This window comes from Heptranchias perlo, chromosome 38, assembly GCF_035084215.1.
Source record: "Heptranchias perlo isolate sHepPer1 chromosome 38, sHepPer1.hap1, whole genome shotgun sequence".
Lineage (NCBI taxonomy): Eukaryota > Metazoa > Chordata > Chondrichthyes > Hexanchiformes > Hexanchidae > Heptranchias > Heptranchias perlo.
In genome coordinates this window covers 10,762,197-10,787,652 of record NC_090362.1, presented here as the reverse complement: position 1 = coordinate 10,787,652, position 25,456 = coordinate 10,762,197, and the positions used below count along the sequence as shown (strand labels likewise).

At 48.8% G+C, this 25,456-nt stretch overlaps 2 protein-coding genes across 11 annotated transcripts in view; one reads left to right on the top strand and one right to left on the bottom strand.

Moving 5' to 3' along the window:
• Positions 1-8,335, top strand: part of apba2b (amyloid beta (A4) precursor protein-binding, family A, member 2b) — a 53,732-nt gene extending 45,397 nt beyond the window's left edge. For 7 of the 9 annotated variants that reach the window (XM_067973419.1, XM_067973421.1, XM_067973418.1 and 4 more), the window contains 4 exons: positions 2,872-3,084; positions 4,068-4,187; positions 6,895-7,035; positions 7,300-8,335. In XM_067973419.1, coding sequence (XP_067829520.1) covers positions 2,872-3,084; positions 4,068-4,187; positions 6,895-7,035; positions 7,300-7,371 — 546 coding nt within the window. In that variant the 3' untranslated portion in view covers positions 7,372-8,335. The remainder of the gene's footprint in view (positions 1-2,871; positions 3,085-4,067; positions 4,188-6,894; positions 7,036-7,299) is intronic. The other 2 variants (XM_067973424.1, XM_067973423.1) reach the window with 2 other exon arrangements.
• Positions 8,336-9,188: 853 nt separating this feature from the next.
• The window catches only part of fam189a1 (family with sequence similarity 189 member A1), a 60,849-nt gene continuing 44,581 nt past the window's right edge, over positions 9,189-25,456 (bottom strand). The window contains exons 3-12 of one of the 2 annotated variants that reach the window (XM_067973414.1): positions 24,976-25,086; positions 24,484-24,615; positions 23,384-23,491; positions 19,467-19,627; positions 18,420-18,555; positions 16,166-16,259; positions 14,945-15,472; positions 13,228-13,305; positions 11,572-11,894; positions 9,189-11,289 (exon numbers count right to left, since the gene is read on the bottom strand). In XM_067973414.1, coding sequence (XP_067829515.1) covers positions 11,107-11,289; positions 11,572-11,894; positions 13,228-13,305; positions 14,945-15,472; positions 16,166-16,259; positions 18,420-18,555; positions 19,467-19,627; positions 23,384-23,491; positions 24,484-24,615; positions 24,976-25,086 — 1,854 coding nt within the window. In that variant the 3' untranslated portion in view covers positions 9,189-11,106. The remainder of the gene's footprint in view (positions 11,290-11,571; positions 11,895-13,227; positions 13,306-14,944; positions 15,473-16,165; positions 16,260-18,419; positions 18,556-19,466; positions 19,628-23,383; positions 23,492-24,483; positions 24,616-24,975; positions 25,087-25,456) is intronic. The other variant, XM_067973415.1, reaches the window with a different exon arrangement.

The following is a 25,456-nucleotide window of genomic DNA, read 5'->3' as shown; positions in this document are numbered from 1 at the left end:
TTACAAGCCCACCATAAACCCTCTCTTTTCATGCTGCCTCACATCCTACCCAGGGTCCTAGAACATTTTATTACCACCTGACTACGAACTAACCTCTCCCAACTTTCACTGTTTTGAGCCCCACCAATTGTACACTAAGACCGATCTCCACGATGGGATCCTGTGACCTTGGCTTGACATCTCCTAACCTTCCTTGACCTTTCTGCCTCTTTTGACAGTCAATTCTTCTCCATCGTCCAGTCGCCACAGCATCATTCTCACATCGTTCTGTTCATATCCATTCCAGTGGTGGGTGCTGCCCTTGGTTACGCCCAATAAATGAGAGTAAAGTGGGCTTGACCCATTGGAAATAAGGGCGGAGTTCATTTCTGCCCAAAAGCACCCTGCTTAGTGGCTGCAGGGACTGGGGAAACTGGCCATAGACCTCCAGTCCCATAGACCCATCGACCCATAGACCCCTAGACCCCCTCAGACTGTTTCCTTTCCCATGTCCATGGGGTACCCTCCAGCCTCAGAGCTCTATCCTCAGTCCCCTCCAATTCACCATTTACATTTGATAGAGGTGTTCGAAATCATGAACGGTTTTGATCGAGTAAATGAGGAGAAACTGTTTCCACTGGCAGAAGGGTCAGTAACCAGAGGATACAAAGTTAAGGTAATTGGCAAAAGAACCAGAGGGGAGATGAGGAGAATTTTTTCTTATGCAGCGAGTTGTTATAATCTGGAATGCACTGCCTGAAAGAGCGGTGGAAACAGATTCAATAGTAACTTTCAAAAGGGAATTGGATAAATACTTGAAGGGGAGAAAATTGCAGGGCTATGGGGAAAGAGCAGGGGCATGGGGTTAATTGGATAGCTCTTTCAAAGAGCCGGCACAGGCACGATGGGCCGAATGGCCTCCTTCTGTACTCTATGATTCTACGTGCTACCCCTTGGTGACATCCCCTACATTCACGGGGTCAGATTCCATATGCAGACTGATTGACCCCTAGAGTTCCCTCAGTCACCACCAATTCTACCACTGTTGCTAAACCTTCGACTGCTGTCAGCCATCAAGTCCCGATTTCAACATTTCCTTCAGCTTAACAATGACAAACTCAAAACCACCCACTCCAGTTCCCTCCACTTCTGTGTCTCTGACTCCCAACTCCGTGACCTCTGGCTACTCACTCACTGAACCCACTGGTGCACAACCGTGGCATCCTGTTTCACTTCCAGATCCTTGTGCTTGTTTTCAAATCCTCCACAGCTTGTCCCACCTTCTCCAGCTGTTCATCTCTGACACACCCTCCACTCCTCTGATTCCAAATGACTTTCCCCACTCTCGTGTTCTGGAATTCTCTCTCACTCAGCTTTCAGGTTGATGATGAGGATGATGACAGTAAGGTCGATGATGTTAACAATTATGTTGATGTTAACTATAACGATGAGATTGACGCTGATGTTTACGACGATGAGATTGATGCTGATGCTTGTGTTGATGAGATTGACGCAGATGTTTATGACTATGAGATAGATGCTGATGTTTATGATGAGATTGATGCTGATGTTTACGATGATGAGATTGAGTCTGATGTTTACGACGATGAGATGCAGATGTTTACGACGATGAAATGCAGATGTTTACGACGATGAGATTGAGTCTGATGTTTACGACGATGAGATTGAGTCTGATGTTTATGACGATGAGATGCAGATGTTTACGACGATGAGATTGATGCAGATGTTTACGACGATGAGATTGAGTCCGATGTTTACGGTGATGAGATTGATGCAGATGTTTACGGTGATGAGCTTGATGCAGATGTTTACGGTGATGAGCTTGATGCAGATGTTTACGGTGATTAGCTTGATGCAGATGTTTACGGTGATGAGATTGATGCAGATGTTTACGGTGATGAGATTGATGCAGATGTTTACGGTGATGAGATTGATGCAGATGTTTACGGTGATGAGATTGATGCAGATGTTTACGGTGATGAGATTGAGTCCGATGTTTACGGTGATGAGATTGATGCAGATGTTTACGGTGATGAGCTTGATGCAGATGTTTACGGTGATGAGCTTGATGCAGATGTTTACGGTGATGAGATTGATGCAGATGTTTACGGTGATGAGATTGATGCAGATGTTTACGGTGATGAGATTGATGCAGATGTTTACGGTGATGAGATTGATGCAGATGTTTACGGTGATGAGATTGATGCAGATGTTTACGGTGATGAGATTGAGTCCGATGTTTACGGTGATGAGATTGATGCAGATGTTTACGGTGATGAGATTGATGCAGATGTTTACGGTGATGAGATTGATGCAGATGTTTACGGTGATGAGATTGATGCAGATGTTTACGGTGATGAGATTGAGTCCGATGTTTACGGTGATGAGATTGATGCAGATGTTTACGGTGATGAGATTGATGCAGATGTTTACGGTGATGAGATTGATGCCGATGTTTACGGTGATGAGATTGATGCAGATGTTTACGGTGATGAGATTGAGTCCGATGTTTACGGTGATGAGCTTGATGCAGATGTTTACGGTGATGAGATTGATGCAGATGTTTACGGTGATGAGATTGATGCAGATGTTTACGGTGATGAGATTGATGCAGATGTTTACGGTGATGAGATTGAGTCCGATGTTTACGGTGATGAGATTGATGCAGATGTTTACGGTGATGAGATTGAGTCCGATGTTTACGGTGATGAGATTGAGTCCGATGTTTACGGTGATGAGATTGATGCAGATGTTTACGATGATGAGATTGTGAATGATGGTGATTTTCGCTGACTGAATGATTACTTCTGATAATCACCTAATAACCTTTGTGTTCAATGCCTTCCTCTCTTTCCGCACTGTTTGCTACAGCTACATGTTGAGAAGCTGAAAGGAGAGATCTTGGGGGTTGTGATTGTGGAGTCAGGATGGGGATCAATCCTTCCCACAGTCATTCTCGCAAACATGATGAATGGAGGCCCAGCAGCACGATCAGGAAAGCTGAGTATCGGAGACCAGATCATGTCCATCAACGGCACCAGCTTAGTGGGTCTGCCTCTCGCCACCTGCCAAGGAATTATTAAGGTACCCGCCAAAGTACAAGGATGAGAGAGGACAGTTAAACCGTACCCTGTGCTCAGAGAGCTCGGCTTAAAGCACAGACTGTGTGGGGCAACAGGAGGATGGTGCCCCACACAGTGGGGGAGGCAAGGGAGGATGACACACAGTGGGGCGCCATCCTCCTGTTGACCACCCTCCCTCCCTTCCCCCACCCTATGTGTCACCCACCCTCCAATCCCCCACCACATGTGTCACCCGCCCACCCCTCCCCCATTGTGTCACCCTCCTTCCCTTCCTCCACCTTGTGTGTCACCCTCCCTCCCTGCCCAGTCTAGGGGAGAGAGGCAGATCAACAGGAGAATGGCGCCCCACTGTGTGTCACGCTCCCTCGCCTCCCCCGCCGGGCGTCACGCTCCCTCGCCTCCCCCGCCGGGCGTCACGCTCCCTCGCCTCCCCCGCCGGGCGTCACGCTCCCTCGCCTCCCCCGCCGGGCGTCACGCTCCCTCGCCTCCCCCGCCGGGCGTCACGCTCCCCCGCCTCGCGTCACGCTCCCCCTCTCTGAAACAGTGAAACTGCCCCCAACTACCTCCTTCCTTCTTCCTTCTCCCTTCCCTACCCCTGGTGTTTGTCCTCCTTTTCTCAGAGTGCTGTCTCTTGTTGGGCTAAAGTTCCATGGGTGCCATCAAGCAGCTCACCCAAGTGTCCATCATTCCTATGTCAGCTCAGACCATGACTGCCAACAGGCTATTCCACCATGCAGGCATCACAGCTAGGCTTGATCCTGTTCACACATGATATACACACTCAGACTCACACATACACCGAGTGATCAGGAACTTCCCCTCCTCAGCCAAGGGGCACTGAGAAGACCTCTAACCCTCTTACTTTTGTCCCAGCTGAGATCAGCTACCTCAGTTCAGAGCAGGGATTGATTCTGGGGGGTCTCTGATGTTGATGATTCAGGACCACCCATTCCTGGGGATTTAACAACATTTCTTGTTTTTCAGGGTTTGAAGAATCAGGTTCAGGTTAAGCTGAACATCGTGAGCTGCCCTCCCGTCACCACAGTGCTGATCAAACGGCCTGACCTCAAGTACCAGCTGGGCTTCAGTGTACAGAACGGCATTGTGAGTAGGAGAGGCCGGGCCCCGGAACACAAGCACCCGAGACACATAATATAAACGTGAGAGGGCAGGCGGAGCCTCGGTTTAACGTCTCACCTGAAGGACTCCCTCATTATTGCACTGTGAGTGTCAGCCTGGATTATGTGCTCAAGTCTCTGGAGTGGGACTTGAACCCACAACCTTCTGACTCAGAGGTGAGAGTGCTACCCACTGAGTCACGGCTGACACTTGTTCAAACGTTTGAACGTCTCGTTTAATGCCGTGTTAATAGAATTGCACTCCTGCTGTTCTCTATGATCTGGAGATGCGAGTGTTTGAGTGGTCACAGACTCGGGGCAGGACCCTGCCTGGGTTAATAGGAATGCTGTAACGTTCCCCACAATCAGAAGCTCAGGCTCAGTGAGGGGAGCCATTGATTCATGTGCTGCACCGCCCTCTACTGGCGGATCAGGACATCACTGCTGAAGATTCTTGTTGGTTTCACGGAGGCTGATGGGGGCCGGGGGACTCTGTTCATCTATTTTTAAGGGAATTAAATTTCTGTTTCATTCCCCCACTGTCCTATCATCTCCCTGGCTCTTCACAGTGAGTGTCTTCCTAACCCAGCATGGCTGCGATGAGACAACCTCAGCCTCTAGTTTGAACTTGAGCTTCAGCACAATTCAGCCAGTCAGCAACAATAGGCCCAGGCAACTAACCGCAGGGACAGTGTGACTCCGCGGGGACAGTGTGTATTAATGTTGGTGTACAAGTATTGGTGTATAGATATTAATGTACAGGTATTAGTGTACGACTATTTGTCTATAGATATTATTGTACAGGTATGTGTATGGTAGTTGTATACAGGTATTGGTGCCCAGCTGCCTTCTCATTTATGTGAGATTCCTTTATCCGATATTTACCAGAGATGTTGATCTTTTATTTAAATGGGTGATGGTGAAAAATGTCACACGAATGCACTAATATGGCTCAGTAATATTTATGGTGAGGTTATTTCAGCCTGACTGTATTGTACAGAATGACCAGCAGGTGGCAGTGAGCAGCTTCACCAAGTGTACAGACAGACAGGTTTACTGGAGACTCAGTGCGTTAGATTCCAGTCAATGTTTGAAAGGAGAAGCAAGATGTATAAAACCCAATGACAGATAAACAACCTGCAGCCAAACCCGATACCACTGCTGCAAGGGCTTGTTATTTCGCTTTTTATATTTATCATTCAAGTCTCCTCTTGAACTTTGACCTGTTAACAAGCTCAACCTTTCACCTCTATTCTTTGAGGTTTAAACTAAAACTTACAAGTACTCAGAGAATCATCTACTCAGTGGCCACAGGGAGTGGGATCGCACTGGAAACAGATGACTAGTTTGTGTCTTTTTTCTGATGAGATTTGACATACAGGATCCCTGGAACTAAACATGTAACTGATATTGCAGGAACCACTTCATTCAAAGGCTGTGCAAGCTGACGGCAGCACAAGGAGGTTTGTTGGCCCATTTAATCTCATCCCTTCACAATAACAACCTGACTGCCTTCTCATCACAGCATCCAGCTGTTTCCTAAATGAGTCCAAGTGTTCTGGTCTCAGGCGCCCCTTTGGTCTCTGTTCCTGCTCCCTGTTCAATCTGAATATTGTTCTGAGTTTACTTGATCCTGTGAAACACAGTTTAAAAAAGTACAAATGCAGTTGGTGTGAGAGGTCCTTCTAAAAAAAAAAGAGCACGATCCAAAACGTGCAGCTTGTGTGTACGGCTTGGGTTCTGATGTGGAGGGAGCTTTACTCTGTATCTAACCCGTGCTGTACCTGCCTTGGGAGTGTTTGGTGGGACAGTGTAGAGGGAGCTTTACTCTGTATCTAACCCATGCTGTACCTGCCGTGGGAGTGTTTGGTGGGACAGTGTAGGGGGAGCTTTATTCTGCATCTAACCCGTGCTGTACCTACCCTATTTCACTGTAATGCTCACGGAGGAAGACTGCTCCCCTGTTAAAATTGTTCTGAAGGTCTGGTGACTAGGGGCAAATCACACAGCAGGTGAGCCTGTGAAAGTAATGCGTGGCTCACAGTAGCTGTAAATCTACCTAAAAAATCCCATTATTACCTGACGTCCTCCTGTAATTGAAAGAGCTGCAACTGAATAGAAAATCCAATCAGCCTTTTAGTGAGGGTTGTGTGAGTCACAGGCTGCGATTTGCTCTGTAGAAGCCCATTTTCAGCTCCATTAAACTAAAGGAACAGAACAGTTCATTATATTGGAAGCGACAAAAAAGCACAGTAGCGAGGATTTGTAGGGAATAGTTGTCAGTTAAATGCACATCAAACCTCTTACTGTCAATGGGTTAATGTATGGTTATATTCCAGATATGTATAAATATTATTCCTGTTGTTTAATTGTGTTAAACATCTGGTGCTGGGATACTGAGATTCCATCTGCAATAATCAGATCTGGAGCTGAGATGGTGATCGATGATTCAGATCCGTGATAATCTCCCTCAACACAACCACACTGCCGCTTCATCAGCCTCTGCAGATCAGTGCCTGGGGCGTGTCGATCATCACTAGGTCTCCACCCAAAACATTATCCTGTCTTAAAATCATAGAATAATACAGCACAGGAGGCCATTCGGCCCATCGTGCCGAAGATGTGCCGCGTTTGACGGTAGTGTGAGGACAAAGACTTTGGAGATTGGCAGTGATGCCTGTTTCCTGTTACAGATCTGCAGCCTGATGCGAGGTGGGATTGCGGAACGTGGTGGAGTCAGGGTCGGTCATCGTATTATCGAGATCAATGGGCAAAGTGTTGTGGCTACTGCCCATGAAAAGATCGTTCAGGCCCTGTCTAACTCCGTGGGTGAGGTAAGATCCTCTCTGATACAAAGTCCAGAACTCATGAGATCAACAGCTTCAGAATTAACTCCAGAAAGGGACCCGTCCTTGGAGTGTTTGATGGGACAGTGTAGAGGGAGTTTTACTCTGTAATCTAACCTGTGCTGCATCTGCCCTGGGAGTATTTGATGGGACAGCATAGACTCCCCCATGGACCACTCCCACACACTCTAGCTGTCTCACAGCTTTGAGAAAATTGTAATTTTTAACTTCCTGAATTTTCAATAATCTTAGATCCACATGAAGACGATGCCAGCAGCAATGTTCAGACTCCTGACTGGACAAGAAACACCGTTATACATGTAACGGGGAAGAAACAGGTCTGTCTGGACACTGGACAGGAGCCCCGCCAAATCAGCTGAAGATTCTGTGATGGAAAGGGGTGATCGGTGGTATGAAGACAGGGTGTCAGTGCCTCCTGTATCACACGTGTGTGTGTCTATGTTTGTCTGTGTTTATATGTGTGTCTGTGTGTCTATATGTTATGTGTGTGTCTACGTCTAGATGTGTGTGTCTGTGTGTCTATTGTCTGTTTTTTCTGCTGTGTCACTCCCCACTGGACTCAGCCCTATTTCCATTGAGGCAACAAATGGCTCTCGACCTGTGTTGGAAAGTAACAAAATATTTAGTATTTTACGAATGTTTGAACCAATTTCTTTCCAAAGTTAGTGACAAAGACAATGTCACTAGCACGTGATGTTGGTGTGCAATAAATAATTGTGTCCAGTGCTGAACGTGAGATAAAAATGACCATTGAGTCATTGTCTGTTACTGTTAGTAATGAGCCAAACAAGTGTACGAAATAAGTACACAGGGAATACTCTGATTCACTGCCCAACTCACTGCTGATTAAATGATCAGAACTTTCTTTCCAGAGAGTTTTCTTTGTGTATTTAGTCAAGTTGGAATGTAACAGATTAATTCCGTTATCATTGATTGGCATTAGTTACTGGCCTGGCCTGTGTTTGTGAGGCTCGTGTTGTGTTGCTGGTGAGCTGTTAATATTAGAGTCTTTGTATTTGTATCTTGAAACGCTGTACCTATCAATAGAGGCTAAATGTTAGTTTGTCATTTTCCCAACATGTTCGTCCAGTTGGAGATGAATGGCACTGATTGCTGGAGCCGTGATGCTATGCGACAGATCCTGCAATCACTGCGCCATTCAGGGCCATGAAGTCAGTGTTTTATTGGCTGTTGCATGCAACCACAGCTGGAATAACAGAACATGAAATAAAAAACATGAACAGCTGTGGATCGCTGGAGAAAACAACTGGGTATATTCAGAATGGTTCTTTGTCTTAAAAATTCCAGTTTTCTCCCCGAAGTTGCTGGTGCACAGGGAGAGAGTGACGCGGGGGCTGGAGGGAGAGAGTGACGCGGGGGCTGGAGGGAGAGAGTGACGCGGGGGCTGGAGGGAGAGAGTGACGCGGGGGCTGGAGGGAGAGAGTGACGCGGGGGCTGGAGGGAGAGAGTGACGCGGGGGCTGGAGGGAGAGAGTGACGCGGGGGCTGGAGGGAGAGAGTGACGCGGGGGCTGGAGGGAGAGAGTGACGCGGGGGCTGGAGGGAGAGAGTGACGCGGGGGCTGGAGGGAGAGAGTGACGCGGGGGCTGGAGGGAGAGAGTGACGCGGGGGCTGGAGGGAGAGAGTGACGCGGGGGCTGGAGGGAGAGAGTGACGCGGGGGCTGGAGGGAGAGAGTGACGCGGGGGCTGGAGGGAGAGAGTGACGCGGGGGCTGGAGGGAGAGAGTGACGCGGGGGCTGGAGGGAGAGAGTGACGCGGGGGCTGGAGGGAGAGAGTGACGCGGGGGCTGGAGGGAGAGAGTGACGCGGGGGCTGGAGGGAGAGAGTGACGCGGGGGCTGGAGGGAGAGAGTGACGCGGGGGCTGGAGGGAGAGAGTGACGCGGGGGCTGGAGGGAGAGAGTGACGCGGGGGCTGGAGGGAGAGAGTGACGCGGGGGCTGGAGGGAGAGAGTGACGCGGGGGCTGGAGGGAGAGAGTGACGCGGGGGCTGAGAGATTGCTGTGAAGAGTCAACAGCACCAGATTTATTTTTTTGAATTTCATACAAAAAGTTAATCTTTTTCCACAGGATTCAAAACAATTTAAAAAGAAAATACAGAAAAATAAATGTGATAATTTAATATTTCAGTTAGACTCAGACACCTGATTTTTAGTTAGAGCCGCCCAGGTTTCTGTGCTTGGACCTGCTGTACAATGATACTGAACATTCGGTGTCCAAAACATCAGAAATCAAACCATGGCTCGGAGGCCTCTCTCAGGGCCCGAGGGCCTTCCCCTCATCAGGCTTTGTTTTCTTTTATTCACTGCTAGGTCAACATCTGGAGGACAATTTATATTTTATATTTCTTTTCTCTGCAATGTTAAAATATATTAATTAATAATATTTAATACATCTTGCTGCTTAGTAGTACTGCAATATTTTTCCATTGTTCAGGGATGAGACGCAGCCACTCATGCTGGTATTTTGTTCCTGTTATGATTTTGGACACTTTCACAATCGTCAGGGTTGTTCCGGCTCGAGACTGGACTGGTGCAGACACACAATCACATTCACAGGCCTAAACCTGGCCCAGTTATCAATCCCTCCTCCAGGCGCTGCCCGTTACTGGGGTACAGTCCCACAGCTCCGGGTCCTGCCCGTTACTGGGGTACAGTCCCACAGCTCCGGGTCCCGCCCTTTACTGGAGTACAGTCCCACAGCTCCGGGCCCCGCCCTTTACTGGGGTACAGTCCCACAGCTCTGGGCCCTGCCCGTTACTGGGGTACAGTCCCACAGCTCCGGGCCCTGCCCGTTACTGGGGTACAGTCCCACAGCTCCGGGTCCTGCCCTTTACTGGGGTACAGTCCCACAGCTCCGGGCCCTGCCCGTTACTGGGGTACAGTCCCACAGCTCCGGGCCCTGCCCGTTACTGGGGTACAGTCCCACAGCTCCGGGCCCTGCCCGTTACTGGGGTACAGTCCCACAGCTCCGGGTCCTGCCCGTTACTGGGGTACAGTCCCACAGCTCCGGGTCCTGCCCGTTACTGGAGTACAGTCCCACAGCTCCGGGCCCTGCCCTTTACTGGGGTACAGTCCCACAGCTCCGGGCCCTGCCCGTTACTGGGGTACAGTGCCACAGCTCTGGGTCCTGCCCATTACTTCATTCTTTTATTATGTGAGCCCAGACGGTGGGTGTAGATAATTACAGCGGGGGGGGTATCACAGCTGAGTCAGATCCTGTCCATACCTCACAGGCGACTCCTGGAAAGCGGGAACCCTCGGCCCATTTCCTCTCCTTACACCAGGAGCTGATTGGTTAAACTGGCTGCGAGATTTGGCACACGAACAAAATCAAAGGCACGAATCTTTTAACCTTTTTGTCATGCAGTTTTGAAAAGAATAATGTGCCAGTTAAAGGGCTGCTGGTAACAGTTTAACATTAGACTGCAGGCTGCACCTGCTGTGTGTGAGACACACACTCACTGTGCAAATGGTCCTCGAAGGATTGAGGAACACACTAGTTGGGTTGCTGGATAATCCTGGAATGTGTCACCAGTTCCATCATTTTATTACAATCTAAGAATGACTGGGTGAAGTAACTTTCTGAGCTGCTCGGAGATGACGGAGCCTGGTCTATGACTTACTGGGGAGGGGGATTACTGTGGGGGTCGTGTTACTCAGCAACACAGGCACAAACAGCAGAATCATCTCAGGACACACACAGTCTAGAACCAGTCAGCAGTAATAAATTATAAATTATAAATACTTCTATCAAAACACTGCGGGTGGTCTGAGGTATGTCCGATTGTGCACAGGCAGGGAAAAGATTTATCCAATGGTTCCAAACTTCATCCAGTTTTCACAAACATACAGACCATTTTGAAAGAGCCAGGTCTTTTTTTCCAAGGGAATATCTTGGAGTTCACGTCTGGAAAGTTGATCAAGTCTGGGTTCGAATGCTGGCCGATCTGTCTGTCCCTTCCTCCCCAGCCCGTGCCCAGTTAAAGTTCTCTGTGTGAAATGGTACAATCCACTGTTGGCTTCACAGAATGGTTTCTCTGTACACACCTATCAAACTATGTGGCCTCTCTTCAAGTGTGCGTCCCACTCCCAGAGTCCTGTGTGAGGGCGAAGGGGAGCTGAGATCCCCACAGCTCCGTAGATGCAGGTCTTCCTGCAGCCGCGCTCTCAGCACATTCACGTTATGTTGAGAACCTGTCATCACCTGGAGGGATAAAGAGACTCGAGTCAAAGCGACCTGAATATCATCACAGGTAACACGTCCACCTTGTCCTGTCCCCCACATGGGCAATTCTACCCGAGAAACTGAGGACCCCTGAAACACGGGGAACTCAGGAACCCGACAGGAGGAGTCTGCTGCCCTGAGGAGGCTCCGCTCTAAGCAGCAAACCTTTCCGAATCATTGCTGAGAAATGGATTAAATGATCACAGAGTTTCAGAAAAACAGCAGGGAGTTATTGGCGCCGGACTAAGGATCTTCACCTACCTGGTCAATGACGTTGGCACTATAAATAGCCTCCTCCATGTGCCGTTCATCCGACTTGATGACAGACCTGATGCTATTTACCACATGTTGTACCTCAGGAGGGAGGTTGCAGTTTGAATGCTCCAAGAATTTAGCCACCAATATTTTTGTGTCCTTGTAGGTTTTCAGGTCCACGAGCGAGTGCGGCCGTTCCTTGGCGATTTCCCGCAGCGCTCGGTGCTTCAATCGCACATCCACCTTCCCTGTGTCTCTCTGTTGATTCACAGACTGGAAACGTTTGGCAAAGCAGCTGGAGGTGAGTGGGTGAGGCTGGAGATACGGAGCTGAGGGACAAGTCAAACAGTCGGTAAAACAGAGCTTCCAGAGTCAGAGTTACAGCATTTTGTAGACAGTCCATCTGAGACATTCAACCTGCAAACATTAGCCGTGCTGCACGGTGTGGAGAGAACCAAAGCGGGAATCTGGAAAAACACAGCGGCTCGATCATTGCCGGAGACGGACTCATACTTCAGGTAGCACAAGTCCAAGTGAGAGGTTTCACACTAAACGTGAACCCGGTGAGAGGTTTCACACTAAACGTGAACCCGGTGAGAGGTTTCACACTAAACGTGAACCCGGTGAGAGGTTTCACACTAAACGTGAACCCGGTGAGAGGTTTCACACAATCGAGTGTGATCATAGAATCTTATGATGTGGAGATGCCGGTGATGGACTGGGGTTGACAATTGTAAACAATTTTACAACACCAAGTTATAGTCCAGCAAAAATAAAATTGCTGGACTATAACTTGGTGTTGTAAAATTGTTTACAATAGAATCTTACATCACAGAAGGAGTCCATTGGCCCGTAGTGCCTGTGCCGGCTCTTTGAAAGAGCGATGGGGATGGGAGCTCTGCCAACGGATGGTAATTATCACTAAGTCACAGGCGCTCCGCCCCCAATGAACACGAAGAATGACCTTTGTCCTGGAATAAGTGGGGTCCAGACTGGACGCCCCACAAAACGTCACCAGTCTTGTCTTCGTGGCCCCCTTGTAAAGAGGCACAGAGGGGCTGATAAACATTAATGATTGGACTGGGCGAGCAGCCTGGTGGGTGCCCACGATCCCCCCACCCCCCCCACCCTTCCCCTCCAGTGGTGCAGGTAGCCTCAGACACGGAGTGATGGTCATTCCCCAGATATTTGGGCCAGGAGTACACAATCCTGGCTGGCCTGGCCCCACCCCTCCCCCATCTCCCCGACCCCCGCCCACCCCAGCCCCGCGCCGCGCCACACCATTCCCCCACCCTCCCCCCGGCACCACACCCCACTCCTCCTCTGGCCCCACCACTCCCCCCTCACTTGGCCCCGCCTCCACCTCCTGGCACCCCACTCCTCCCCCAGAGAGGAGATTTACTAGAATGGTACCAGGGATGCAGGACTTCAGTTGCGTGGAGACTGGAGAAGCTGGAAACCGTTTCTCCTTATTTACACAATTAAATCTCCCCTTAATCTTCTCTGCTCTAAGGAGATCAATCCCAGCTCTTTGAAAGAGTTGGCACAAGCACAATGGGCCGAATGGCCCCCTTCTGTGTTGTATCATTCTATTACTCTACCATGGTGATCTGTGTCAAGTAGGGTGGAGACACTCTCCAGGTTAATAGATTGGATGCTTACCTGTGTCATATGAAGCCTCTGACCCAAGTACCCCTGACTGAGAAGCATTACACGAGCCTGTACCAAGACACTTCTCACCTTGAGCATCAAAGAAAGGTCAAATATTACTGAACAGATATGTAATCTATATCAAATGTAATTTGCCACAAAATTAGCAACAGAGAGACGGGGTAAAAGATGTGGGAAAAAAAAGTCAAACTGTTTCAGTACAAGTGCCCTTTGGAGGTTGGGACTGGTACAGTGTAGAGGGAGCTTTACTCTCTACCTAATCCGTGCTGTACCTGCCCTGGGAGTGATGGGACAGTGTAGAGGCAGCTTTACTCTGCATCTAACCCGTGCTGTACCTGCCCTGGGAGTGATGGGACAGTGTAGAGGCGGCTTTACTCTGCATCTAACCCGTGCTGTACCTGCCCTGGGAGTGATGGGACAGTGTAGAGGCAGCTTTACTCTGCATCTAACCCGTGCTGTACCTGCCCTGGGAGTGTTTGATGGGACAGTGTAGAGGCAGCGTTACTCTGTATCTAACCCGTGCTGTACCTGCCCTGGGAGTGTTTGATGGGACAGTGTAGAGGCAGCTTTACTCTGCATCTAACCCGTGCTGTACCTGCCCTGGGAGTGTTTGATGGGGGAGGAGCTAACATTATGTTGGGGGGTGTTGTCACTGGTGCCTGAAATTGTTTCTTTCCCTAGCATGACATCCCTCACTTTGATGTGCAGAAAATTTACAAAAATATCCAAGGAAGCTTGTTTCGAATCAGCCAGGAGATCAGTGGTTATATTTTGGTCTGATGAGTAAATGCAGTCCATACTGACCCTGCCAGTGGGGACGCACTCATACCCACCTTGGTGGGGAAGCACGTGCTGGGCCCTTCTTTAAAACAGTGTTAAATTTGTCCTCCAACAGTGCAGAATAAATCTGCTCCGGCAAGGGTGCAGCTCGATATTGGGGGGGGCGGGGGGAAGTTAGGGGTGTTTTACACTGTGGAGGGTAAATCTTGACTTTGTGCAATAGTGTAAAACGGGTGATAGCAAGTCGGCAGCCTGTTTTACATCTCTCCCCATTTTTAATTGCATCTGATTGGGGTGTTTAAAATGTTAAAAGGATATAATAGGGTAGATAGAGAAGCTATTTCCTCTGGTGGAGGAATCCAGAACAAGGGGGCATAACCTTAAAATTAGAGCTAGGCCTTTCAGGGGTGAAATCAGGAAACACTTTTTCACACAAAGGGAAGTGGAAATCTGGAACTCTCTCCCCCAAAAGGCTGTGGGTGCTGGGGGTCAATTGAAGCTTTCAAGACTGAGATAGACTTTTGTTAGTTAACCTATCGAGGGATATGGAGCAAAGGCAGGTAAATGGAGTTAAGATACAGATCAGCCACGATCTAACTGAATGGCGATGCAGGCTCGAGTGTCTGAATGGCCTTCTCCTGTTCCTATGTTGCACTCAGTGCAGGTTAATGGGAGGTGGAAGGGGTGCTTTACACAGTGTGTGGAGAGGCACTCTGCAGGTTTGAATTACCCTCATAACTACAGTAATCAGCAGGAAGATTAGGAGAGTCTGGCAATTACCATAAAATATCAAAAGAAGTGGCAATAACTTTTATGGGTATGTGGTTCTCTGCGTGGAGATCTGGTTCAATCAACTGGAAATGGGGTTGGAACTAAACTTTGAATCCCAAAACTCTAACAAAAGTCTTTTTAAAAGCGGGATATTCACCTTGTGTAGAAGTGCAGGTGGCTGGATCGCTGCTTGATCGGATTATTCTGTTCCCGTCGCTCTTTCTTCGAGCTGGCTGCCTGATTCTGTCAGACACATTGACAGACGGGGACTGTGAGGGGGACTGACTGAAGACGCCACAGCACATTTTAATCTGTTTGAGAGATGAAGAGGCGGCCTGCCCCTGGGCTGGTGCTCGAGGTCGCCTTCCCACTGTGCTGGGACTCCGTGCTGGGCTCTCTGACAGTCTCTGCTCTCGGCAATCCCCGGACCCCTGTGATGGTGCCGGTGAGGTGCTCCCCTCCTCCCGGGAGCTCTGGGAGTGAGTTCTGTGACTCCACCAGACATCGGGCTCCAAACTGATGCAACCATTGTCTGAGGCAGCGGTGTGTGTCGTGCTATACGGGGAAATGTCTGTGGACTGCACAGATCCCCGGACTTCGAGCGAACAGCAATCTCCGGATGAGCAGGTGTGTTCTGGGGCATCAGCAGCTTCAGACACGATCAGCGAGGCACTGTCCACAGACACTGCGAAGGGGAAGCAGGATATTTAAACACACACACACCTCGAAACACGCCAAGAACAAATCGCACCCCCCCCCCCACCTTCCTGCCTGATTCGCTGACTCAAGCATTGCCCACTGTCGGGGACCCCGCACCAGTGGCCATTCGGCAGGTGTGACTGCGGGCAGTGAGGGCCAGCAAGCTATTCGACCGCGGGCGGGGGGGGGGGGGGTTACAGCCGCGCCTGATCCTGCCCTCATCCCATGTCCACACACACACAAACACCGTATGGCCAGACAGTGATTAGGAGCAGGAATCCTGGCTGATCGTCTCCTCACCAGTCTGGGGCACAGAGGCTCACTGTGGGCCAGGCTATCAGCACATTCTGCTGGGAGATGCCACTGGGGTGTCTGGAAACCAGCAGGTGAGTTCTGTCATCCTCGACTCATGGAACGAGGCTTCGATCAAGTACAGTTTATCAAATAGGCCATAGAACACCGGGAACAAGATATAAAATGGCTGCTCGAGAAACTCTACTGACACCACACTAGTTAACCTTTGGTGTAAACATTATATTTTTGGCATGGGTTATACCTGCCTCCCCCAGTCCTGCTCTTTACACACAGCTGTACCTCCGCCCAGTTGGAGCTGCTTTTTAGCCAAACAGCATATTTTTTTTTAAGTTGGCTCAACACGGACAGTCCTCAGCCCTCATACCTTGTGTACTGAAGGCAGTCGAGGTGTTCCTCTCACACAGACTGGAATTAGAGATCTGCGAAGTCTCCGAGCCCTGAAGATCCACAGTGTTCACCTGGGTGATGAAACACAAGTGTTGAGTCCCTGAGGATCGATCAGCACAGGTAACCACACGGCCATCTAGCCAGCACCGACTGTCTGACCCATTCACTGCAGTGGGTCGGACATCAGCAGCAGCCCCCTTCTGAGGAAACGCGGCTCATACACCAGCCTGGCCACCACATGGGGATCTTGATCTTACAGCCCTCTCCTGTATGGGAGCCGTGTATCCGCTCCCCGACCTGTTGGGCTACTAAAGAAAAGGTTAAGATACTGAACTCGGCTGTTTACAGGACGGCCAAACCTCAGCTCTGAAAAGTGGGAGTAAAATTTAAAAAGGGCTGACATCAAACGAGGCCACCTGAGTCACAACTAGTCTTCAACTTGTAGATCAGGTCAAAACCCGGCAGTGGCGAGTGTTCGTGTTCATAGAGAGTGTACTAAGGTTATTGAAATGTTGGGGGGGGGCGGGGGTGCTGAGTCTGATCCAGTCCCTCTCCCGAGGGTCACTGGAGAATGGGCAGGAGAGGCCCATTTCCTTCCTCCCTAGCCCAGGGACACTGGGCCAGCCCAGGGACACTGGGCCCACCCAGCTCCAGTGCCTCACTGCTTCCCTGACTCAGATCAGCCTAACAGCACAGACCAGGGAGCGATCCCGGGACTCTGCCGGACTCGGTTGCTTTACCCAGCTGGGTCATTGAGGAGCTGCATCCCCATTTTCTAATTGTTCAGTAACCTTGGATGCTGTAAATACAGAGATGGGGACAGAGTGACAACTGCAAGCTGTTCCTAGTGGGACTGTTGCAACCGGGAGTGTTGCAACCCGGAGTCTTGACTCGTGCCAAAAGCACAGACATGGTTAGAAGCAGCAAACTCTACCCATGACAAAGGTCCAGTGACTCAAATTAATTCTCCTTTCCTTTCTCTCTCCCCCCACCTCCCCGTGTTGCTCTTTCAGTTGTGAGATCTGCACACACTTTCTCTGGCTGGACAGCCAGGCAAAGCAAGGGACCACTATAGCCATAGTGAGAGGCCGCTATCAAATTCATAAAGTTTATGGTTTTAATAGAGGACTTTCACTGCCCCTAGAGATGCTAGGATAACTCCCCCTCCGCAATGTTCTCCTGGTTTTTATGCTCCACTGCAAACTAACCCGAAATAAATGCACCGATTCACTAGCACAGGGTGGGAATTGGTGATGTGCTAGTGACTCTCCTGTTGAATACAGGATAGTTGGTGGGACATTGAGTTCTGGACAAGATTCTGGAGTGCAGCAGGACCATTACATTTTCAGTATTAATTTGTACTATGTTATTCCATAGCTTTAAGCTCGAGGGAGGCGAAGTGAGTCAGCAGGACTCCAGAATAAGTTTGAACATCAAACGTACACACGACCCATCTCCCTCCAGCCGGGTGACTGGGTGCATTAAGTAAGAAAACCTTGAATTCCTGAATGCCTCTGATATGTGCATCTCTCTGAAAGCAGGAACGTTCAGTCAGGAACAAGGGATCCATACAGTCAGCTACAGATACATCAGCACATTCTTACTGGGTTGTTATTTAATATTGACACATGTTTACAAAATGTCACAGGATTTCAGATACACTGAAGACCTTTTCTGCTCTGAAGGGCCTTTGTTACGAGTCACTTACATTACAATATCCAGCCCACTCAACCACTTGCTGCACTGACCCAGAATATTCTGCATCTGTGGCATTCCAAAGTCATTGGGTTAGGGAGGAGGAAGGATTAGCCTGGGTTCCTGCTCCTGATCACCGTCCAGTGACTCCTGCTGGAAAGTATGCCTGTGCGGGATTGTTGGGTAGGGATAGGATTAGGTTCAGCTGCGATGCCCCCATGGTTGAATAATCTGCCGGCACTCAATGGCCACTTGAGGTACCTGTTCCCCAGCATGAGTCAGCACCCTCAGCAGTGGAGAGAATCAGGAACAAAAACCACACTAATTCTTTCTGAAAACTGCATAACCAGATCAGCAGGAAGCATTATCCTTCAATCAGGATTTCTGTAAACTAAATGAGAGTTCCTGCATCTCCAGGGAATTCTGTGCTTCTCGGGCCGGCCAGTTTACAATTTCAGCTGATGCACCAGGCTGGTGAAAGGTGGTTTAATATCACAGTAATAACACAGCCCTGGTGCGGGCTCACACTGTCTCACCTGACTTGCAGACGTTTGGCCGGCCACAGCCTCATATGGGGGAGGCAGCTCTGAAGGGTACAGGGAGCCGGGGCTGTTAATGGCCACACCGTACACGGCACTGAAGGCAGAGTGAGGGAAATCCAGGCGCAGGCTCCTGAAAAATAACAGTCAACGTTGTGAGCCAATGACAACTTGCATTCGACAGGTTCCTCACATTACACAGAGCCTCACAAGAGGCTGATGGGGACACCGGGCTGGACATGAAGGAACTCACTGGGGATGATCCAGAGATGGGCTTCTAAAAGGGTGGTAGCAAGACAATGTGGATTTAGGAGAGAATTCCAGAGACTCTGTGACTGAGAGATCGGCCTCAGTCCTGGTGGAGCAGAGGGAAAGGGAATCGCAGTAATTAACAGCCAGAGGGGTGGAGGGGGCAGTCAGAGATGTAGGGCTGGAGAAAGTCACTCAGATAGAGTGGAGCTCGGCCATAGAGGGATTTGAAGTGAAGAAAAATCACTCTGAAGTTGACAAACTGGGACACTGTGAGTCAGTTGGTGGGGATAATGGGGGGGTGGGATCAGTAAAAGTGACATGAAAACTGTCGGACTATCGTAAAAACCCAACTGGTTCACTAATGTCCTTTATGGAAGGAAACCCGCCATCCTTACCCGGTCTGGGCCTATATGTGACTCCAGTCCCACACCATTGTAGTTGACTCTTGATGGCCGAGCAAGTCCCTGAGTTTAGGGATGGGCAATAAGTGCCAGCCTTGCCAACGACACTCACCTCCTGAGAATGAATATAAAAAAAACGCAATTGAGCCAGGGTTCCTTCTCCTGATCGTTATCCAGTGACTCCTGCTGGAAAGCGTGTGTGTAGACGCTGGACCGGCTCAGCTGTGATGCCCACACAGTTAAATAGCCTGCCGATACTCACCGTCTATGCCCGTGGAGCTGGACCCCAGCGAGAGTCAGCGCCTTCAGGGTAAGAGAGAAAACTGGAAAGGTAAAGAGGAGAGCTGCAACTGGGAGTATAAGGGAAGACGTGAAGTGAAGAAGGACTCACCTCTGGGCTTGGACTCCAGGGCTGCAGGTGTACTCTGGAGGATAGTACGGAGGAGGAGGTATAGGAGGGACGAACTCATCAAAATCCAGTGGCTGCTGCAGAACTGTACCATGGGGTGACACGCACTCAGGGTCTGGAGCTCTCAGTCTCTGCGGAATAAGCTGTCAGGAAGGTTACACAGAATGTACAGCACAGAAACAGGCCATTCGCGCAACTGGTCTATGTCGGTGTTTATGCTCCACACGTGCCTCCTCTCACCATACTTCATCTCACCCTATCAATATATCCTTCTATTCCTTTTTCCCTCATGTGTTTAACCAGCTTTCCCTTAAATGCATCTATGTTAGTCGCCTCAACTATTCCTTGTGGTAGCGAGTTCCACATTCTAACCACTCTGGGTAAAGAAGTTTCTCCTGAATTCCCTGTTGGATTTATTAGCGACTACCTTATATTTATGGCCTCTTGTTTTGGACTCCCACATGAACAGAAACATCTTCTCTACGTCTACCTTATCAATCCCTATCATGGTCTTAAAGGCCTCTATAAGGTACCCCTCAGTCTTCTCTTTTCTAGAGAGAAGAACCCCAGTGTGTTCAGCCTTTCCTGATAGGTATAACCTCTCAGTTCTGGTATCATCCTGGTAAATCTTATGATGTTATATGAGCAGCACAATAATGGAAAAGGACAGCGCTGTCTCCCAGTGATATGTTTGGGATTGAAATTATATGAGAGCATTTACCCGATAATGATATATTACAGAACCTGTCATTCAAGACTGCACTGTGCAGCAAACACTCATTACATCCCGACACCCACACAGATATCTCTCCAAACACCTTGTACAGCAGGGACACGTGAAGGGAGCTGATTCAGAGCAAATTGCACAGGGTTTGGGGTTTCCCAGAATCACCCAGAAAGAATCACATGTCCCTCTGTATGTCTACATCATCAATCTCAAGGCACTTTACTCTGGTGAGCACTTAGGTCCACGTCCAGTTCTCAGGGAGACCCCCATATGCCTTGTGTGAGAGAAGATGGAACAGCTCCCCAGGGCACAAGGTCCGGTGCCTGTACTGTCCAGGGGCCGAGGGGGAGTCAGCACACCACACACTAAAGCTGGCTCAGCATGTTTGCCGGCCAGTTCTAGGACCCAGCAAACGGTGACAGATGGAGAGATTTGAGAGCCTTTACTGTCCTGTCATTGCGGTGGGTGTTACTGTCTTATCCCGTTTTATCTCCGGCTACAGATAGTTTGCGCTGTTGATGCGTGTGGTGTGGTTAAACGTGAGCTATTAGTGGGGTCCCAGGAATATGGGGATAGGGTGGGAAAGCAGAGTTGAGATCGAAGATCAGCCATGATCTTATTGAAAGGCGGAGCAGGCTCAAGGGGCCGTGTGGCCTACTCCTGCTCCTAGTGGCTCTAAGCTCCACTATCCCTCAGGGACATTCGCACCCTGACACAATAGCAGTGAGTATGTCCTCCTGGGATTTGGGATGGGTAGGTGGGCTCCTTGGGGAGATCCTCACGCCTGCCTCACACACAGACACTGAATGAACTCAGAGACCTGCCCCTTTTCACAGCATTTCTTTTTGAAGCATTTTAAGTTATTTTCTAAATATTGTTATTGAGAAAAGTGATAGCTCAAATTCAACAAAATACCAGATCTGCAGCCACCTCCAAACTGATCAGTCGGGAGAATCACTGTGCCAAGACTCCACAATCTTGCAGTTACCAATTTTTCTACAATAAACACCAGAGAGGCAGGGTCTGGGCTGAAGGTAGGACACAGGTTGGTCAGATTTACAGGTCTGGCTCTGTGCGTGTGTGTAATTGTGTCTGGCTTGTGACTCATACTGATTAAATTAAATAACATCTATATAATGTAACAAAACACTGGAGCGTCATGTCACACAGATCTGAAAGTTTACTGATTAAAGCCACATATATTAAATTTATTTGGAGTGGAGGGAACATTACAATGTGATTTAGGATATTGGAAATGCAAGATTGGTTGAGCAGATTCAAGTATAAAAGCCTCCTCTCCAGGACACTGCCTCTTACAGCAGTTCAGTCCCATGACCAAATATCCATTCTTCATGTGTGAGTGTCAACAGATTATTCCACTACATAGGGCATCAGATGCGAGCGTGATCACTCACTATCAACACGCACAAGTTTCAACAGGCGCCTCAGGAACAGAAATCCCAGGCCAGTAGTTCCCTCCCAGACAGTCAGGCTCAGTTCAGACCAGGATGGAGCTCGGATCCTCCTGATGTGTGGCTCAGTACTAGACTGTATGGAGCATTTACTCACTTGGTATTACAACTCTTCACCTAGGAAGCTCCCCAGTGAACAGCTCAGTCCTGCGGGTCAGGAAGGGGTCCAGCAAAATCCCTGATTTGATCCCCAGTGGGTTCTCTGTTAGCTCAAAACAGCTGGGATAGAGGTTGGGGTCGGGGTCAGGGTCATTAGGGTCGGGATTCAGGGCTGGGGATCGGTATTGGTGTTGATGTTGAGGGGGTTGACAGGTTGGTGTTGGGGTGTGGGGTGGGCGTTGGGCGTTGGGGTTGAGGGTTGGGAGTTGGGTGGGGTGGGCGTTGGGGTTGAGGGTTGGGAGTTGGTGTTGGGGTTGGGGTTCAGGGTTAGTGTTGGGGTTGGGGTTCAGGGTTGGGGTTGGGGGTTGGGATTGAAGGTTGGGATTGGTGTTGAGGGGCAGGGTTGGGGGTTGGGGTTGAGGGGTTCAGGGTTGTACCTCAACAAGAGCCAGCATCTTCAGGAAAGGAAGGAGAAAAATTGGGGAAAAACTTGTTTATAATATTTTTTAAAATTACACCACGGGAGGAATTATTAAATGGCGGCGTGACAGTTTAAATGAAGGAAAGAGAGAACTTTTATTAAATAGCGCCTTTCAAAGCACTTCACAGGATTAGTTTCAGAGGGCAGTCACAGTTATATAGACACGTGTGACAGCCACAATGAGCACCACAAGATCCCACCAACAGCTGGTGCTGGTTGAGGGAGACATTTTGATCAGGGAGAACTCCCCTTCTTCGAATAGTACCATGGGATCTCTTACGTCCACCTGAGGGGGCAGACAGGGCCTCGGTTTAACGACTCATCCGAAAGACGGCACCTCCGACAGTGCAGCACTCCCTCAGCCTAGTTTATGTGCTCAAATCTGGAGTGAGACTTGAACCCACGGCCTTCTGACTCAGAGGAGAGTGCGCTACCAACTGAGCCGCTGCTGGCACTTTTAATAACAATATTAAAGGGTTTGGACCAGCAGTGGGGAACTCTGGGGCCTGCTCAGTAATCTCACAAACAGGTGGGTGTCACTTAGACATTTCACTAAAGTCACAGCATCTTTCTGTAATTCCCAACTCACTGTTAAAGTACTCTCCTTCCTTCAGGCCACTTCCACCCATCACATCCTTTCCAGCTAACCTGCCCAAAGATCACAACTAAAAGAGCAGATGAACCTTCACAGACTGATGTGATGATCTGATATTGTTGATCGAGTTGGGTGTATTGCGTGAAATCAGATGTGATCCTACTGTCTTCTACTCTAACTCATTCTTTTCTTCCACAAAACTGTGGAACCCCTCACCTCCCTCAACCCCCACTACTCAAAAACCCTCGCTCAAAAAACATGTCTTTCCTCCTTTTTCTTGCTGGCATCTTGCACTAGGAGGCTTCACTGAGGTTTCTGAATGTGTAATAAGATTTGAGCTGCAGGAGAGGTGCATTAGGTGCGTAGTGAGTGGGCCTCTGAGGACCCTGTGTGCACACCTATTTATATACAATGGATCACAGCAAGGCAATAAGCAGGTAGCTCCTGTGGGTACAGAAGATAGACAGGACTGTATAGACTGGCCCGTTAGAAATGCTGCCTCTCCATTACTGAACAGACACTTACCATCTGCATAATATCAGCTGTGACCATCTGCATACAGCACATCGCAGTAGCCAGCGCACAGACAATGGTAGAGATGACATTCAGCGCACAGATGCTAAATAAAAGATCCTGTGGAAAGAGAGAAGAGCCAGGATGTGAACCACTGCACAATACAGCAGGCACAGCATAGCTTACACATATTGGCTAACAGGACTCACTGTTATTTCAGGGCAAATGGAAGAGCAAGTTCCGGAAAGCGCACATGCGCAGTCAAACGTGGAAATACAGAAATTGCTCTACCATTTGCCCTGCTCATTTGAAAGCTTCGCGTTAGAGATCTCGCCAACTGAATGAATGGTCCAGTGCGAACTTGCTGCACTGCTCAACTGGAAACAAACTCATCCCTCCATAAAAAAAATATGCTGGGTTTTTTAGGTCTAAACTAATTTTTAACGACGTGGTAAGTTTAATGACTGCCAAACAACCTCTCTGGCACTAAAAAATTAACTTTTAAAAATGTGGAGTCTCATTCCTCCCAATATTAATTGTTGTTGGGGACATTGAAAAAAAAATGTTCATTTGTTTTATTTTACTTATTCTGTCTCTTTTACCTCTATCTTTTAATCTTACCCTCCCTTTATTTTGCTTTCTCTAACTAATTTTATAGAGAATTTACTAATCTACCTGGCACTTCCTGGTTCTGACAGGGCAGCTTGTTAATGATGCTTCCAGCTGATTGATTGAGTAGAGAGAGGGAGATCCTTTCCCCGCTCTCACATCTCACAGAAGCCCAGGGACGACCACTGCACTTCTTGCAGGCCTCAACTGAAGCAAATTGGCGCCCAGAAGCCAATGAAAAATTTGTGGGTGAGTTAGTTACTTATGAGCTCAGCGCAATTTCCGGGCCATTTAATGACCCATTTAATAACCATCACTGCTCTTACAGTTCTTTTTAAAGAGCAGTTACCCCAATGTGCAGCTGAGCCCCTGGGGTTACTTTCGAAGGATGTAGGCTGAGGTTTCCAAGCGTTGTTGTGAGAACCCACATCGTCAATCCATTGGTGAAGTTCGGTGCCCAGGGTTAGGTCCTGCGTCCAGCGCTAGGTTCAGCAGAGTCTTACCTTTAAAGCCAGACGCACTGTGCTACATTCTCGGACTGGGTTGAGTTTCAGCGTTTCACTGAAGGTGCTGCAGCCCTTCGCCTGCTCCTGGATCTCGCAGCAAACGCAGACCCCATCACTGTCAAACTTATACTGCAAAACAAAACACAGCCATCAGTGGGAGCAGCCACAACACATGGAATTAGAGTCTCCACAGTTGTTTTGTCTGAATTAAATGTCATCTGCCATTGTTCTGCCTAATTATATATTTTGTCCTACTCATTTTGTAGCTTCTGAGCAGCCTCCTCTGATTCTATTACATTCGCAATTTATATTGAGTTTCTGAATAAAGAACTACCATCTTGGCAAGACACCAAAGTTCACCAAACCCCGGTGCCCATAGAACATGATATGGAAGTAAGTTTATTATTAACCCGGCTCCTGAGCCCTGGGAGTCTGGTGGTGATGTCGATGGAGAGTGGGCACTGTGCCATCGGTCGGGCTCTGACTTACCAGCTGACATTCTTCCAGGGAGGTCACCATCTGAGCATTCTGACAGGAAAGGATGGATCCAGCCAGGTTCAGCATCACACACACGGCTGAGAGAAGCATGAAAAAGGTAATCTGTGGGTAGAAAATACATTACATCAAGTTATATCGAGCCACAGAAACTGGCCATTCGGCCCAACTGGACTATGCCAGCATTTACGCTCCACCCGAGCCTCCTCCCACCCCTCTTCATCTAACCCTATCAACATACCTGTCTATTCCTTTCTCCCTCATGTGTTTATCTAACTTCCCCTTAAATCCATCTATGCTATTCGCCTCAACAACTCTTTGTGGTAGCAAGTTCCACATTCTAACCACTCTCTGGGTAAAGATGTTTCTCCCGAATTCCTTATTGGATTTATTGGTGATTATCTTATATTGATGACCTCTAGTTTTGGAATCTCCCACAAGTGGAAACATCTTCTCTACATCTACCCTATTAAAT